General features: G+C 36.2%; 1 protein-coding gene across 1 annotated transcript; it reads right to left on the bottom strand.

Moving 5' to 3' along the window:
* Positions 1-429: 429 nt before the first annotated feature.
* Positions 430-16,037, bottom strand: LOC147548614 (pathogenesis-related family protein). The gene is made up of 4 exons (XM_086672125.1): positions 15,738-16,037; positions 15,502-15,634; positions 13,039-13,337; positions 430-876 (listed from the first exon to the last, which is right to left on the bottom strand). The coding sequence occupies exons 1-4, from the start codon at positions 15,867-15,869 to the stop codon at positions 697-699; spliced, it is 744 nt and encodes a 247-aa protein (XP_086528251.1). The 5' UTR covers positions 15,870-16,037; the 3' UTR covers positions 430-696.
* Between the last annotated feature and the right edge of the window lie 322 nt (positions 16,038-16,359).

The following is a 16,359-nucleotide window of genomic DNA, read 5'->3' as shown; positions in this document are numbered from 1 at the left end:
TTATAAAGGCAGTAGTGGAGGGTGGAGATTCAATCCCATGGAGATTGATATCAACGGTTGGGGCTATTCACGCACAGCTGGAGCGCATTAATCAGTATCTTATCACTCATGTCTCACGTGCAGCTAACACGCGGGCGCATGAGCTGCAAATTTAGCTTTTACCCCTTCTAGTGATACTGTTTGACTTCGGCCCTTGTAGTCGTTGTTGTTTCTGTTAACTTCATTGTAATATTCACTAGCCTTTTGTTGGCATTAATGAAGTTAATTTTCAAAAAAAAAAATTCTTTATGAAGTTTTGGCCAAATTTTCCGTTTTATGATTAATCAGAATTTGCTATTTCAACATTATATTTCAGTACGAAGCTTTATTACATTTTATGAAACTTCATACTGATTTATAAAGCTTGGTAATGATCTATGAAGCTTAATAGAGATTTATGAAAATTCATTATTTCAGCATGAAACAGTTCACAAATACCTATAAAAGATAAAACAGATTCACAATTCTTTACTTATTGAATAGCTAGTTGTTTGGCTCACTTACTCACCAATAGACTCAAAACCCACACCCTATTGTGAAAAAGGAACATTAGCATTTCTACAAGATAATAATAGTTTGGAAGACAAGCATAATCCAATTCCACTAGAATGCATAATAGAAAGGAAGTTTCAGCAGACATGATAAAAGAATTAGGTTTTAATCTTCCTTGTGAAAAGGACAACCTAATTGGGAGCTGGGAGAAGGAACAGGAGAAGTAGTTTGGTCGTGTTGAAGGTCATCATCACCAGAAATTGGTGGCCCTTTTAGCAAGCCTCCGAAAAGCTCCCCTGGGTCATAATAAATTTCAACATCTTCAGCTCTTAAAGCTTCATCCACCTGCATTAATTTTAGACAATATTCATTAAAAGCACAACCCTATACTTGCATGTATATCTTAGGGAGGGATCAAAGTTGTAGTTTATGATGGGTGGGATTATATCTTGAAATCACTAAAAAAATGTTCTAAGAAACAGAAGATTAATATTCTCGGAAGAACGTCAATCTCAACGAAGAGCGGGACAGAAAAAGACACCGAGACTGGCTGAAAATTGAGGTTACTAGACAATAAATTTTCATATGTCGTATGAAGAGAGTAAGATATTCTTTCTAGTCTTTTTCAATTGACTATTATAGGTATATGCACTAAATAATTTTGTGTAAAATTAAAATAATTTTGTGTAAAAGTAAAATAATTTTAATGGATTCTAAATAAATTTTATGAAGAACCAAGAACAGGTGGTGTATAATAGACCTATAATGGTCTATTATATAATGAAAACAGAGAGGAGATAGAGACGAGTGATGAAGGAGGGAAAAACTAATTCAAAATTGATTCTCTTGTATTGATATTAATCGGTTTACATTGATATATATATAGGAAAGTGAAAGGATATATTATAGGAATACAATAAGATACAAATCTAGTTTGTTACTTGACCAAGTCATGCTTGATCCTTGTGTGATCTTCGGTTGATGTAGGTGGACCAAGGGAAACCGTGTGTGACATGTTAAGACTCCCCCTCAAGTTGGAGCAGAAAGATTAGAGATGCCCAACTTGCCAATTAAATGTTGAAATGTATCCGCACCCAATGGTTTCGTAAAAATATCAGCGAGTTGTTCCTTGGTCGTGGTATAACATGGTGCAATCAACTTTGTCTTTATCTTCTCACGAACCAGATGACAATCAATTTCGATGTGCTTTGTCCTTTTGTGGAAGACTGGGTTTTCAGCAATGTGGAGTGCAGCTTTGTTGTCACAAAAAACGCTCATAGGATCATTATGTGAAAGACCGAGATCATGAAGAAGGAACTTTAGCCATTGGAGCTCGCAAGTGAGAGAAGCTAATGCCCTATACTCAGCTTCGGCCGAAGAACGAGCAATAGTAGATTGCTTTTTAGATTTCCAAGATAATGGACTAGTGCCAAGAAACGTAATATAACCAGTAGTTGATTTTCTAGAGGTAGGACATCCAGCCCAATCAGAGTCACTGTACCCCGAAACATGAAGTGAGCTAGAAGACGATAAAAAAATACCCTTACCGAAAGATCCTTTCAGATAACGGAGAACTTTATGGGCAGCATCCAGGTGAGAACTGCGAGGTGATTGCATGAACTGGCTCAAGGTGTTGACCGCAAAGGTAATGTCCGGTCAGGTGACTGTGAGATAAATGAGACGACCAATGAGTCGTCGATAAGGCGTCGGATCAGGAAGAAGTGTACCATCGTCGGTAGTAAGACGTAGTTTTTGATCCATAGGAAAAAAAGAAGGGCGAGAAGCGGTAAGTCCAGAATCTTCAAGGATGTCAAGAGTGTAACGACGTTGGCATAAGAAGATACCCTTGGAAGAACGTGAAATCTCGATACCAAGGAAGTATTTAAGTAAACCAAGATCTTTGAGTGAAAAAGTTTTATCAAGAAAATCCTTTAAAGAGGAAATAGCTTTATCATTGTTACCAGTGATGATGATATCATCGACATATACCAAGACATAGATATGGCAAGGACCCTTGGAGTAGGTAAATAAGGAGTAATCGGCAAATGATTGAACAAAACCACGTTGGAGTAAGACGGAAGAAAACTTGGAGAACCATTGTCGAGAGGCCTGTTTCAGACCATAAAGCGATTTATTTAGTTTGCAAACACGTTGCTCCCCCTTAGTAGAAAATCCGGGTGGCAATTTCATGTAAACTTCTTCCTCAAGATCACCTTGAAGGAAGGCATTGTTAACATCGAGTTGGTGAAGAGTCCAACCTTGAATAGAAGCTATAAAGAGGAGAGCTCTAACAATAACTAATTTAGCAACAGGAGCAAAAGTGTCAGTGTAATCCAATCCTTCAATTTGGGTGTAACCTTTAGCTACTAAGCGAGCCTTGTATCGTTCGATCGAACCATCGGATCGATGCTTGATTTTGTATACCCATTTACAACCAATAGGTCTTTTACCTGGAGGGAGGTCAACGAGGGACCAAGTCTTGTTTATTCTAAGGCCGAGATTTCCTTGGCCATAACTTCACGCCAATGAGATGAAGTCATGGCTTGAGAGTAAGTGCGAGGTTCCGTGTTTGAGAGAACGGAAGTGAGGAAAATTTTGTGATCATCCGAAAAAGAATCGAAGGAGATAAAATTTGTGAGAGGATAATAAACCATGTCGTGAGAAGTGGTGGAAGGGAGAGCATTACATATGTAATCGTTGAGACGTGATGGAGGACGACGAAGACGAGAGGGACGTGGAGAATCCACTGTCTGAATAGTGTCATGGGAAGTGGAGGTGTCTGTAGACACAATAGGCAGTTCTGGTACAGGAGTGCCTGTAGAGTGGTCGGGAACAAGGCTGCCTGTAGAGGCGGTAGAAGCGGGTGTGCCTGGAGAGGCGTTAGAAGCAGAGGTGCCTGGAGAAGCTTCTAAAGCAGGAAGCGGAGGTGACGAACTAGTAGCATCGTTAGGGGCACTCCGGACAGAAACCGAGGGAATGTTAATACCGAGAGGAGTAGTGAAAGAACCATCATCGGTAATGGATATGAAATGTCTCGAGGGAAGCGTCGAAGGACGAGACGGAGAAACAGTGGACATTGGAAACCGGGTTTCGTGGAATAAGACATCACGAGAGACGATAATTTTACTAGTGGAGAGACAAAAAACTTTATAGCCTTTTTGACCATGAGGATATCCGAGAAAAATGCCAGGGATGGACCGTGGTTCCATTTTGTTTTTAGGAGAATGATGGCGTGCGAAACAAAGACATCCGAAAACCCTAAGATGTGTTAGATTAGGCAGGGAACCTAGGAGTATTTCATGAGGTGATAGACCTTTGAGTAATGGGGTAGGTAGTTTGTTAATAATATAAACAGCGGTCAAGATACATTCAGCCCAAAATTCAAGAGGGAGATGGGCTTGAAACCGAAGAGAACGAGCGACCTCTAATATATGACGGTGCTTCCTTTCGACCACCCCATTTTGTTGGGGTGTATATGGGCATGATCGTTGGTGTGTTATACCATTAGAGTGTAACCAAGAGTTAACCTCATGATTTAAGAATTCCGTTCCATTGTTCGAACGTAGTGTTTTAATGGAGGTGTTAAAATGATTTTTAACGTAATTAGAAAAATTAAGAAGTATTTTCTTGGTGTCGGATTTGGAAGACAAAAAGAAAACCCATGTACACCTAAAAAAATCGTCGACAAGAGTAAGGAAAAAACGATTTCCGGAGAGAGACGGAATAGTGAAAGGCCCCCATACATCCACATGTAATAATTCAAAAATGGAAGTAGAAACAGATGTATGTGCTAATAGGAAAAGGCAATCGAGAAAATTTTGACAAAGGACAAACATCGCACGAAGATTTATTTATTGAATTAATGGGAATACAAGAGAGATTCCTTATTAAATAATTAAAACGTGAATGACTAGGGTGACCTAAACAATAATGCCATAAACTTGAATCGGAATTACACTTAGAAAAATTGGAAAACAAAATTCTAGGCTCCGTGCGAAGATAATATAGACCGTCCTTAGGATCACCTCGTCCAATCGTCTTTCCCGTCACTGGGTCCTGAAAGATACATGAACGAGAGTCGAAATAAACACCACATGAAAGTGAACGAGAAGTTTCGGAAACCGAAAGTAAATTGAACTTGAAAGAAGGAATGTGTAGAACATTATGAAGATACAAAGTACTTGTAAAATAAATTGATCCAATATGTAAAACTAGAATACGAGAATCATCCGGCAGACGTACATAATAATCCGGAGGTGCCCGATGATATGTAGAGAAAAGACAAATATCCGAACATATATTTTTGGAGGCACCCGAATCGATGACCCATGTAGAGGGAAGAGAGAACGAACCTGTCAAGTTGACCGAGGGCTCCTGACCGTGTTGGACAGGAGAACTGGTTGAAGGAGCAGCAGTGGAGGTGCCCTCAGACAGACGTTGGTGGGCCAGCAGACTGCATATATGAGCGTACTGTTCAGCCGACATGGTTGTCGCTAAAGGCACCTTCGTGGGATCAGTAACAGTTTGAACGGAGGCAGCAATGGGTGTTGATCTTCGAGGTGGATATCCATGGAGTTTGTAGCACGTAGAAACCAGGTGACCATGCATACGGCAATGGTCACAAAAGGGACGTTGTCTCTTAGATCGCGGCTTGTCGGAACGATCAGAGTGATCGGTTTTGTTGAAAGAACCGAAGCCATGATTATGGACAGCTAGGGCAGACGATTCATTGCCCATTGACGAGTCAAAGGAGAGGTTTTGTTGAACCTCTTCTTGTTTAATCAAGCTGTGGATTCGAAGGATTGAAGGAAATGGTTCCATGAGAAGTATTTGACTACGTATTGCGGAAAATCTTTTATGTAAACCTTGGAGAAACTCCATTGCACGGTCTTGGTTGTAACGCTCAAAGGGACTTACCATGTCCGCAAATACAAGGTTCGATAGCATTCAAAGAGTTGAGTTCATCCTGTAGAGATTTGAGACGCGTGAAATACGCAGAAACATCAGAACCATCTTGTTTCAAACATGAAATGGCGCGTTTGAGTTGAAAGATCTTTGGAGCGTTGGTTTGATGAAACCGCTCATGTAAGTTGCGCCATATTTCTGCAGCATTCTCATCATACAGGATGGACTGACGAATGTCGGGATCAACCGAGTTCAAAAGCCAACTAGTGACTAAATCATTACATCGATCCCATGAATGCAACTCATCCGTAGAGGTGGGACGGGGAATCGTTCCATCGACCAAGATGAACTTGTTTTTTGCACGAAGAGTCATCTTCATGGCTCTTGACCATGAAGGATAGTTATCACCAGAAAGCAATGGTGTGATTAACACAGTCGTGGGCGAATCGGAGTGATGAACATCAAACAAAGGAGATGTTTGAGAGGCGGAAACATTGATATCCGAAGCTTGTGAAGAAGACATGTTAAAAAAAAATCGTTATTGCTCTAATACCATATGAAGAACCAAGAACAGGTGGTGTATAATAGACCTATAATGGTCTATTATATAATGAAAACAGAGAGGAGATAGAGACGAGTGATGAAGGAGGGAAAAACTAATTCAAAATTGATTCTCTTGTATTGATATTAATCGGTTTACATTGATATATATATATAGGAAAGTGAAAGGAGATATTATAGGAATACAATAAGATACAAATCTAGTTTGTTACTTGACCAAGTCATGCTTGATCCTTGTGTGATCTTCGGTTGATGTAGGTGGACCAAGGGAAACCGTGTGTGACATGTTAAGAAATTTATAGACTAAGATTCCAATCCTAATCTTCCTTAGGAGAGACTAGCATTTGTTACAACAAACAATGCCTTGTCACCACATTATTGAAAGTAGTTATATAACTTATATTCAACTAAGAGCATTTTCAATTGGACACTCTAACAAAAACTCCAAAAAGTCCTAGTTGTCAAGTGTCAATGAAGATTCTCTTTCTTAAGTGGCAAAAGAGAGACACCCTAAATTTTCTTTGTCTCCAATGGAGATCTCTAAAATATATACCTACACTTAATACACATGTAACTCTTAAATTCAGTAGGAAAATAATAATTAAAAAACAAGAGTTTCCATTTGTTTAAAGTTGAGATGACACTTAAAGAGTCTCAAGGAGACACTCTAATTTTTTAGACTTTCTATAATAAATCCATCCACCTCATAATAGAGTGTCTGATGTCTCATTGGGGAAGTCTTTTTGGCAGACTTTAAAAAATCATATGTGACACTCTAAGTGTTAGAGTTTGAGTGTCCCACTAGAGATGCCCTGAGTGTTTAAATATTGTTAACTAAAACCCTTATCATCCCCGTAATGGATCTCATTTTGTTGTCAATTTGCAATAATACATTGTTTAGGTGTATTTATTCTTATGAAAAGAAAAAACTTTGAGAGAAAATAAAGGATATAATTTGAAGAGAAAAATCCAACTATTGCGAACCAAATATTCTTATAAAATTGGGATTTTTCGTAAAAATATATTCAAGATTTGTTTTAGTAGCATCGGTTAGTTGGAAAGGTTGTAACTCCAATCGCCAATTAAATAAAAGATTGATGAAGAAACCATATTACACGCAGGGGAGGCCCTGCAAAGGGGGGCGTGCCTGAATAAATATGTTAAAGCTAATATGTTTCTAATCATGTGTTGTTGTGGAATACAATGAAACACATATATTTGAATATATGACGTAAGGCAGTGTTTGACGTAGTGGTTAACTGAAGGTAAGCTCGCCTTATTGGACGACGGTTCAATCACCTCACCTGCAATCTTTTGTTTATCTTAAATATTTTAAGTAATTTGCTTTTGCCCATTTTTTGGTTTTGGTAACTTGTTTGCCCCTTTTTTTTTTTTTTTTTTGCATGTATATTCTAATCAGTTCTCTTTTAGCTTTGCTTTTTGTGTTATTTACCTAATAGCCCCCAACTTTGTGGTCGGTTTCCTGCTTAGCTCCCTAATTTGTCAAAAATACTCAGATGACCTCTTTTTTCAGATTCCGTTATAACACCGTTAACTAGTCATCACCTCTCTCTCATCCAACTCATCGCCACTCTCTGCCACTTCATCTTCTCGCCACCTCATTATCTTCAGTGGCGAAGGTCACCGACCGACCAATTTTTCAGCTGCCGACCTTCAAACATTTAAAAAAAAAAATTTAACTCTCCTCTTTCTCTCTCTAAAAAAAATCCTCCCTTTTCTCTCTCTAAATATTCCGGCGAAGGGGGTTCCCCTTCACCCGAAAAACCAGACCGGGATCTGGCTGTTTAAACCAGATCTCGGTCTGGTTTTTCCGGCGAAGGGGAACCCCCTTCGCCGAAATATTTAGAGAGAGAAGGGAGGGAATTTTTTTTTTTCCAGAGAGAGAAAGACGAGTGTAAATATAATTTTTTTTTTTAATGTTTGAAAGTTGCCGGCCGACGACCTTCGCCGGTGCAGATGATGAGGTGGAAGAGATTGCCGATGAGTTGGATGAGAGATAGGTGATGACGAGTTAACCGTGTTATAACAGAATCTGAAAAAGGGGGTCATCTATATATTTTTGACAAAGTAGGGGGCTAGGCAAAAAACCGGTCACAAAGTTGGGAGCTATTAGTGAAATATCCTTTTTTTTTTTTTATTTGAGTTTGACTTCTTTTTTCATCAACTATTCATTTTTTTTAGTTATTTCTTCGTCTCCTTATTAGTTTTGACTTTTCTTTTTTAATTTAAGTTTGACTTCTTTTTTAATCAACCAGTCATCATTTTAGTTATTTCTTTGTCTCTTTATTACTTTTATGTCCTCTTTCTGTTTTTCATTTTGTTAATGTATGTATATTTTTTACAATAATTTTTCCAACTCAATCTTCTCTCACTCTTATCTTTCCTTAACTCCTTTAAAGAATGTAAATTATGAGATCCTCTTTCAGGTAAAAAGGGATCTCATGCTTTTATCATCAAATTTACGTGTTTTTTTTTTATGTAATTCAAAATTCAAATATGTATATTACTAATTATTTATATTGAGATTGTAATTAAAATACTTTACAAGTTAGTCATAGGCAATTCGTTGAGAGTGTCGCCATAACATATAAGGATTACTGGTTCGAACACCACATAAGTTTTAGGACAGTTCACTTATAACACAATAATTTAGGTTATTTAGTCAGAGGTTGGTAATATAAATTGGCAATCAATCACCGATATGATATTTTCTCTTGTACTATTTATTACAACTAAAACGTGTCCCCGTAAATAAAATTATGAATCTGTCACTGATTACATGATTAGTTAATTTGAAGAAGTGAGTAGAACTACCGATTCAAGATTAAGGCATCTTCGATTAATCATTATAGATACTGATATACAAAACCAAAAGATATTGAATCGCGGATAGAGAGATGTGATCTCTTTACATGGGAAAGACAAACAAATGCTTGCCATCTGAGCTTAACCAATTTTGACGAGGCAAGGTGATTTTCACCACTTTGTCAATATAAGTTGACCAAATATGGTTGGAAGCCCTTTATCCCTCGTTTTCAAGGGTGTTTATCACCTGCTTCTTCTTTTTCTCTCGCTCTTACCACCTCGTCATTCTTTCCCGAAAAAAGTCGTCGCCAAGCGACCTCAACTCAGAAAAAACTAATTTCATTTGTTCTTCCTTCTTCGCTCTCTTCTTCTTCTTCTTATATCTCTCGCTCCTATTTTCTCTCTCCGACCGGAATATGGGAATGGATCTATGGTTAGAAACCATGAATACGGAAGAGACATTTGCTTATCTGGAAACGTAGACGAACAATCTCTTCGTATAGGAAGAAGAAGAAGAAGAACAAATAAAAAAGAAATTTATTCTGGGTTGGAGCTCGCTGAACGGAAATTATCGGCCAGCGACCTTTTGCCGGATAAAACGGATGAGGTGGCTAATAGGATACGTTACATAAGACGGATCGAAAATAGGAGATTCGGCGGTCAAAGATAAGTTGCAGAAATAATATACGTGTGTAACACGTGTATGTACGTGACGGATCGAGAAGACGAGATCCGACGATCAAGAAGAATTCAGAATATTGAAGATATTTTAAGATATATTGAAGATATGTGAAGATTTAGTTTCTTATATTCAGAATATCTCTTGTAACTATCTAATGGTAATAGTAGATAGATTTTGTATTATTTCCTAGTTTAGTAATCAGAAACTAGGAAATCCTAAACCCTAAGTCATCTATAAATAGGAGAGAGAGAAGCAGAGATGAAGTGGCAGTGGAGAAGATGAAAACTTGATGAAGTAAATTTTGACTTAACAATTGATCTAACGGCGTCAATTGTGTCGTGAGGTCAAACTCTTTGCCGTCTTCGTTTGAATTGTGTTTAACCAAAATACGTTACAAAAATAATGGATTGATAGCATTGTCGTTAACAACAAAAATCATTGCTTGTAAATAATTCTTTATTTTAGACTAGAGACATTGTGGGATGACTTGTCCCCACATGGATCTGTCCTTGCTACTCTTCTTCTTATAACAATAATTAAGACCACGACTTTAGGGAAGAAAAAAAAAACTCAAAAAATAATTTTTTTTATATAAAATTGGTCAACTTAGATTATTTTTTATTTCTTATTTCTGTTTATTACTATAGGGGCTTGTAATTTTGGGAGTTAAAAAAATTTAATTTTTAGTAGATCCCATAAAAGAATTTAGAAGGAACTTTTATAAACTTAAACAAAATCTTTCTAGGGATCTAAATCCTAAATTCCTTCCAAGTGTTTCTTCTTTTCTTCATCTTCTTCTTCAAATCTTTGTTTTCTTCTAGTCACCAAAATCCAAAAAACATGGAGAAGAAACCTAAGTTGTTTAGATATGATCAAAATATGTTTTAAGGCTCAAAATTAATTGATTTCTAGGATTTAGAATGTGTTTACCTTTCTTGGGGGAGGATTAATGGATGAAGAAACTTTCTTTGGACGTTCCATGGAAAATGTATTAAGAGCTTCAAGAGATTTTGTTTGATGATTTCTAGGGTTTAGAATGTTTTTTCCCTCTTTATCTCTCTAACTATGTTTCAGATTTTAGAGAAGTAAGTGTAGTAGGGGTTAAAGATTTGAAGAAGATAAGTAAAATAAGTGATGGAGAAAGAAGAACAAAAAATTTGGCTAGAAGTTATGGAGGAGATGACATGGATGCGCTTTTCTCTGGAGAAGAAGAAAAAGGAGGGGAAGAAGAAAGAGAGGGAAAGGACTTACATTAAAAAAAAAAAATTAAACTTTTTTACTTAAAGTTAATCTTTTAAATTATAAGTTTTTTAATATTCCACATAGAAAAATATGTCCTAGAAATTTTACAAAGAAACATAGACTCCCCATAAAAATTTATTCTCTGGAGATTTTTCTTTATTCCCTAAAACCGCGATCATAATAAAGCTTGGTGGTTGGACGGTTGCCCTTCCCTGAGCTTACCCAACCTAGTAGGCTAAATGGGTATTTATTTACTAACAAATTTGAGGTTCTTTTCAACAAAGTAAAAAAATAAATTTGAAGTTCTTTAAGCTATTTGTCCACCGTAGAGCATCTCCAACGAAAGGCTCAGATTGAAAATTTCTAAGTAAGTCTATCTATTGAAAAATCCAATTTGGATCTTAAGTTAATGTCGCAGTATTTAACTCTAAGATGTCAAAAGAAAGAAAATCAAATATTTGAGGTTTCTCTTGAAAATCTCAATTGTCATCTCAATATACGAAAAAATCATATAAGAATTAACACTAAGTTATTTTTAAGTTTTGAAACGGTTGCACTTTAGATGTCTGTTGAATTGAGGATCTCAATAGTATCATCTAGAAGAGAGATTTTCAACTACAACTTGACACATTAGACAATTTCAGTGTTTTTCGAGATTTGCATTGTAGATGCTCTAACAGCATATCTAACGCAAGACTCAAACTTAAAGATTCTAAGTTTCACATGTGATTTTTTTAGTTTTTTAAAATAAACTCTATTCAATGTAAAACTCAGTTCTGATCTTAAGATGATTTGGCAACATTTAATTCTAAGATGTCTCAAGTTTCCTGTTTGGCCCACACTTCGCCCTCTATTTTTTATCAGATTTTTTTAGCTGTTTATCTGTTTATCTATAACGCACCCTGAATTAAAAGAAAGATGTTAATTGACTTGATGAGTCACTCTGGCAAAAGAACGTTTTAGATGGGAGTCAAACTTTGTCTTTCTGTGAAAGTGAGTCCGCAAGTTAAGGATTTTGTCAAAATCATATGTGCACATAGTGTTGAACTGTCTTAAATATGAGTTGATATCTAACCCTGTTTACGACCTGCTAACCCGCTTACTTCGGTTTCGGAGCAAAGCTTTGGACCTGTTAGGAGGTATGATCACCGATGCAAAACTGGTATACGAAGCAGGGCAGAGTAGGGCTCCGAGACAAAGTTGGGATGCAGAGCAGGGCTTATGTCGGTTATTAGTGTTAGCGGTATTAATGTGTATTTCGGGTTTAGAAAGAGAGAGCCGGTGAGGCGGTGTGTTGGTGGGATTAGGGTTTTAGTGGGCTATATAAAGTAAAACTCTAGAAGATATCTGTGTCGAATTCTCACAAAATCTCTTGTGTAGCTTGTTTGCCTATCATAGTGGAAATCATTGCGCCATTGTCGTTGTGGAGTAAGTCTCACCAATCACCACGTAAATTTCTTGTGTTCTGTGTGTTTGTTCTATATTTCCTATTGTTTTTCTTGGACTACTTGATTTCGGCATAACACACAACTGTTCTCGAATTAAAATCCTGACTCAGCCAGGCCCGTGGAAGGCCCAGTGCGGGCAGGGCGCTCGCACTGGGCCTCCCAATGTTGGGGGCCCATTTTTTAGATATTTAAGGTACATATAATTAAAGTTTTTTTTTTTTGTTGAAGGACATATAATTAAAGCTTACATATCATAACATGAAGTTTCTTAGCTCAATTGGCAACTCTTCTTGTGATCCATGTAATCCACTTGGGTTCAAGTCCACTGGCCAGCAAACTATTTTTTTTATTTACTTTTTTGGAGACTACAATTGTTAATTAAATCTATCTCTTCTCCATCACACTTTTTTAACTCTTAGTCTTTGTCATATTTAATTATTTGTAAACCAAATGTTCAACATAATATTATATTAAAATGCATACAGTTAGTAGGAGTTTACAATTTCATTGTGTTATTTTTAGTTATAAACGTATAATCTAAGCTATAATAAACAAATTTTTTTTGTTCACAAGTGACTGTGAATTCTTAGACTCGATTTTCTATAACAAATGAAATGAATTTTTTTTCTTTAACTACTTCTTCGAAGTATAGGATTCATTACGATTTTCATCTATCTCTTATTAAATTATCTTGTATTTTGTATGAACTTTTATCAATAGAAAGGCCCAAATCAAATTTGGCACAGGACCCCCAAATTCCCAGCCACGGCCCTGGACTCACCCTCCATACATACACATATTCTTATGGATATATACATTCATGCATAAGGTTTAGGGAGATACCTTGAGAACACCTAAACCATAAAATTGAACCATTTCTCCTGTAGGAGCATGACCTTTGAAAGGGCCCTCCATGAAACCCCAGTGCCTAAATTTGTAAGCAATCAAAGGTGGACCAGAGTAGACCTTGATAACCTCCCAAGCAAACCCTCGAGGGAAAGTTGTTCTAAAAGCATTATGTGAGGATTCAAAGCTCTCTTCATCTGCCTTGTAATATTGAAACTTTTCAGGAACAGATGTTTTCAACAAAGCATTATAACTCCCAAGTTTCAACACTTCTTCTCCTGATAATCCCTCCCTTCCTGCAATTTAATTCATTCTCACTTTCACACATATAAAGCCTTTGATAATTTGATGATAATTTTTTGGGTAAAGTTAAAATTGCATCTAAGTGATGAAGAAGATAACAAAAATATTAGAAACATAAAACTACATGTATAAAATATTGTCCATGTTTGATGAAAGAATATAATAATTTACATGATAAAAGATTAAAAACTTTAACCGATTTGTGTTGAGCTAGAGTGAAACTCATAAAATTATTTACAGTTACTTAAATTTTGGGTTAGAGTCTTAATGTATTTATCACACAATATGTACCCCTTTGACTTTCAACCATTACAATAGATAAAAAAAGCAATTGATGACCGTATGTGTATGTGGTTGGAAAGGCCTCGATACTTTTGGGTTAAACTTAATACATGCATTTTTCTGTAGTTTGTTACTTAGAAAGTTGGTGCTACAATCTGTGGCATATCTACATTTGCTGGAAATCTCAGGAGAAATCTCAAATACTGAGTGGACAATTGGGATCCTCAGGAGAAATCTTAAATACTGAGTTTCTTTTTGAGATGTCTTAATATTAAATGTCTCCACACGATTTTAAAACTTAAATTGAGTTTTGCATTGGACATAATTTTTTGGAAAAAACTCAAGAAATCCTAAGTGGCACTTAAAGTTTTTTCAGTTTGAATCTTGCATTGGAGATGCTCTATGTTATCAAGTTAGCATTGGTCCTTACATCTAATGGAACTGTACAAGAAAAGAAACATTTTTCGTGAAAAGAAGAGAGAGCAAGATAGAGAGAGAGAGATAAATAAGTTTTTTAAAAAAATATCAAGGGTGGGTGAATATTTACAGGATAAAAGAGAACAAATTGTTTTCCCAAAATGTTTATTTGTTTCCCCAAAACAGTCTTAAATTATGGCCAGCCAGACATTAAATTCCGGCTCCGAATTCTGAATTTGTCACTGGCCACCAGGGGCGGATCCATGGGGGTGCGAGGGGGTGCGGCCGCTACTCCTGGATCCGCCCGAAAAAAAAAATAGTAGAAGTAGATATTTTTTCAATATATATATATAAGTATGTCTAAAATATAAATGACGTGAATGTAATATCATGACAAAAACAAGTCTTTGGCTTAATGGTTAAAATTTGGGTTGTAGTGTTGGAGGGACTCTGAGGGTGTGAGTTCGAACCCATCTACAGGCATATTTTTAGTGGTTTTTTACATTTATTTGTCTAGGCCTATATATAGCGGTTCATGCATAAACTTGACTCAATGGTTGATGCACTGACTTTTATGTGAATGGCTGCGTGAGATATTGGGACCAAATCCCACTTTATTAAGCAATCTTAAGTATTTTTAACTTTAAATATTTCAAGTATCCTAAATTTTTTTAAATTTCAATTTAATTACCCTAAAAACTATAAATTCCAATAAATCTACCATAAACTCCTACAAATTTCAATTCGTCTAACATAAGTCTTATACAATTCTATTTAACTATCCTAAATCTTATAAAAATCTTATAAACTTTAATTCATCTACCACAAATCTATACAAACTTCAATTCTTCTTATTACATTTACGATATGAGGCAGAATGATGATCTTTCAAATTTAGACGAGAGTGGAGCTCTTGCTAGAACATTGGTGGAAACTACGAGAGATAAAACATATCATTTAGTTTATGTGCTTATCACTTTAGCACTAACTTTGCCGGTTGCAACTGTCTCCGTTGAAAGAGTTTTTTTTAGCTATGAAACTAGTTATAACATGCTTAAGAAACATGATGAGTGATTCGTGGTTCAATGATAGTTTAGTAGTCTTTATTAAAAAAGAAATTTTTAGTGAAATTGACAATGAATCGATTATATGAACATCCAAAATATGAACTCTCGTGGAGGTCAATTGCATTTGTAACCGTTGATGCATTAATATACTTAATGAATATAGGTATTGTGTTAATTACTACGTCTGCAAAAAAAAATTATTTAGGTATATAAATCTACACCCCCCTAAGTGAAAATCCTAGATCCGCCCCTGCTGGCCACCCCTAACTTGAAATAGAAATTAGTCCTCCATTAACAGAGAGATTTTCCGAAAATAAACACTATTGATTTTCTTTAAGTTTGGGGCAGACTTTGATTTTTAGCTCTTTGTAGAATTTGCTAAGATCCATACCATTAACAAATAGCTTGAATTTTTCAGGGTTAATAGATTTGAAGTCTTGCAAGCGAGTTTTGTGAGAGAGCTCCATCTCCCATGTTTTAATGGCATTCTGTACCGTTTCCTCTAATGATCCTTCTGGCCAAACCTATAAATAACCATATATATAAGTGACTTTTAGAAAATCAATAAAAAACCAGTATTAGTATAAGAATTTATTTATATATATATATATAAACGAAGGTACGTACCGTGGTTCGGCCTTGATGGAAGAGTTTATTAACATCATCATAGATGGGAGGACCACCATGTCTCCACTGTATATCTTGATCATCTACATCTATGTAAGATCTATACATGTCTGCTGCACCAGAAGTAGCCATAATCTGCCGGAGGTCACAAAGATCTAGAGAAATGAAGACCAAGAAATTGAGAGAGATGTGGAGTTGAAGATGTAAGATCTATATAGATAGTTAGAAACTTGTTTGTAGTCAGTGACTCTGAATTGAGTGCATATATACTCTTCTTTCCTCAATTAAATGCTTTGTCGTGTTATCTATTTTTTTGGGTTATTTTTCAAATAGACCCAAACTTTGTGATCAGCTTCCTGCTTAGCTCCCTACTTTATAAAAAAAACTCAGATGGCCCCCTTTTTCAGATTCTGTTATAACATTGTTAACCAGTCATCATTTCTCTCTCCTCCATCTCATTACCTCTCTCTGCCACCTAACCTTCTCGCCACTTCATCATCTTCACCGGCGAAGGTCGTCGGCCGGTCAATTTTCCGGTCGGCGACCATCAAACATAAAAAAAGAAAATTAATTAATTTTTTATCTCTCTCCTCTTTCTTTCTCTAAATTTTTTTTTTAATCT

The sequence above is a fragment of the Eschscholzia californica genome, unplaced genomic scaffold, assembly GCF_041429995.1.
Source record: "Eschscholzia californica isolate CP2 unplaced genomic scaffold, dmEscCali1.0.p SCAF_3, whole genome shotgun sequence".
Taxonomy (NCBI): domain Eukaryota; kingdom Viridiplantae; phylum Streptophyta; class Magnoliopsida; order Ranunculales; family Papaveraceae; genus Eschscholzia; species Eschscholzia californica.
The sequence above is the reverse complement of the archived record's forward strand: the minus strand, read 5'-3'. Positions and strand labels throughout refer to the sequence as shown.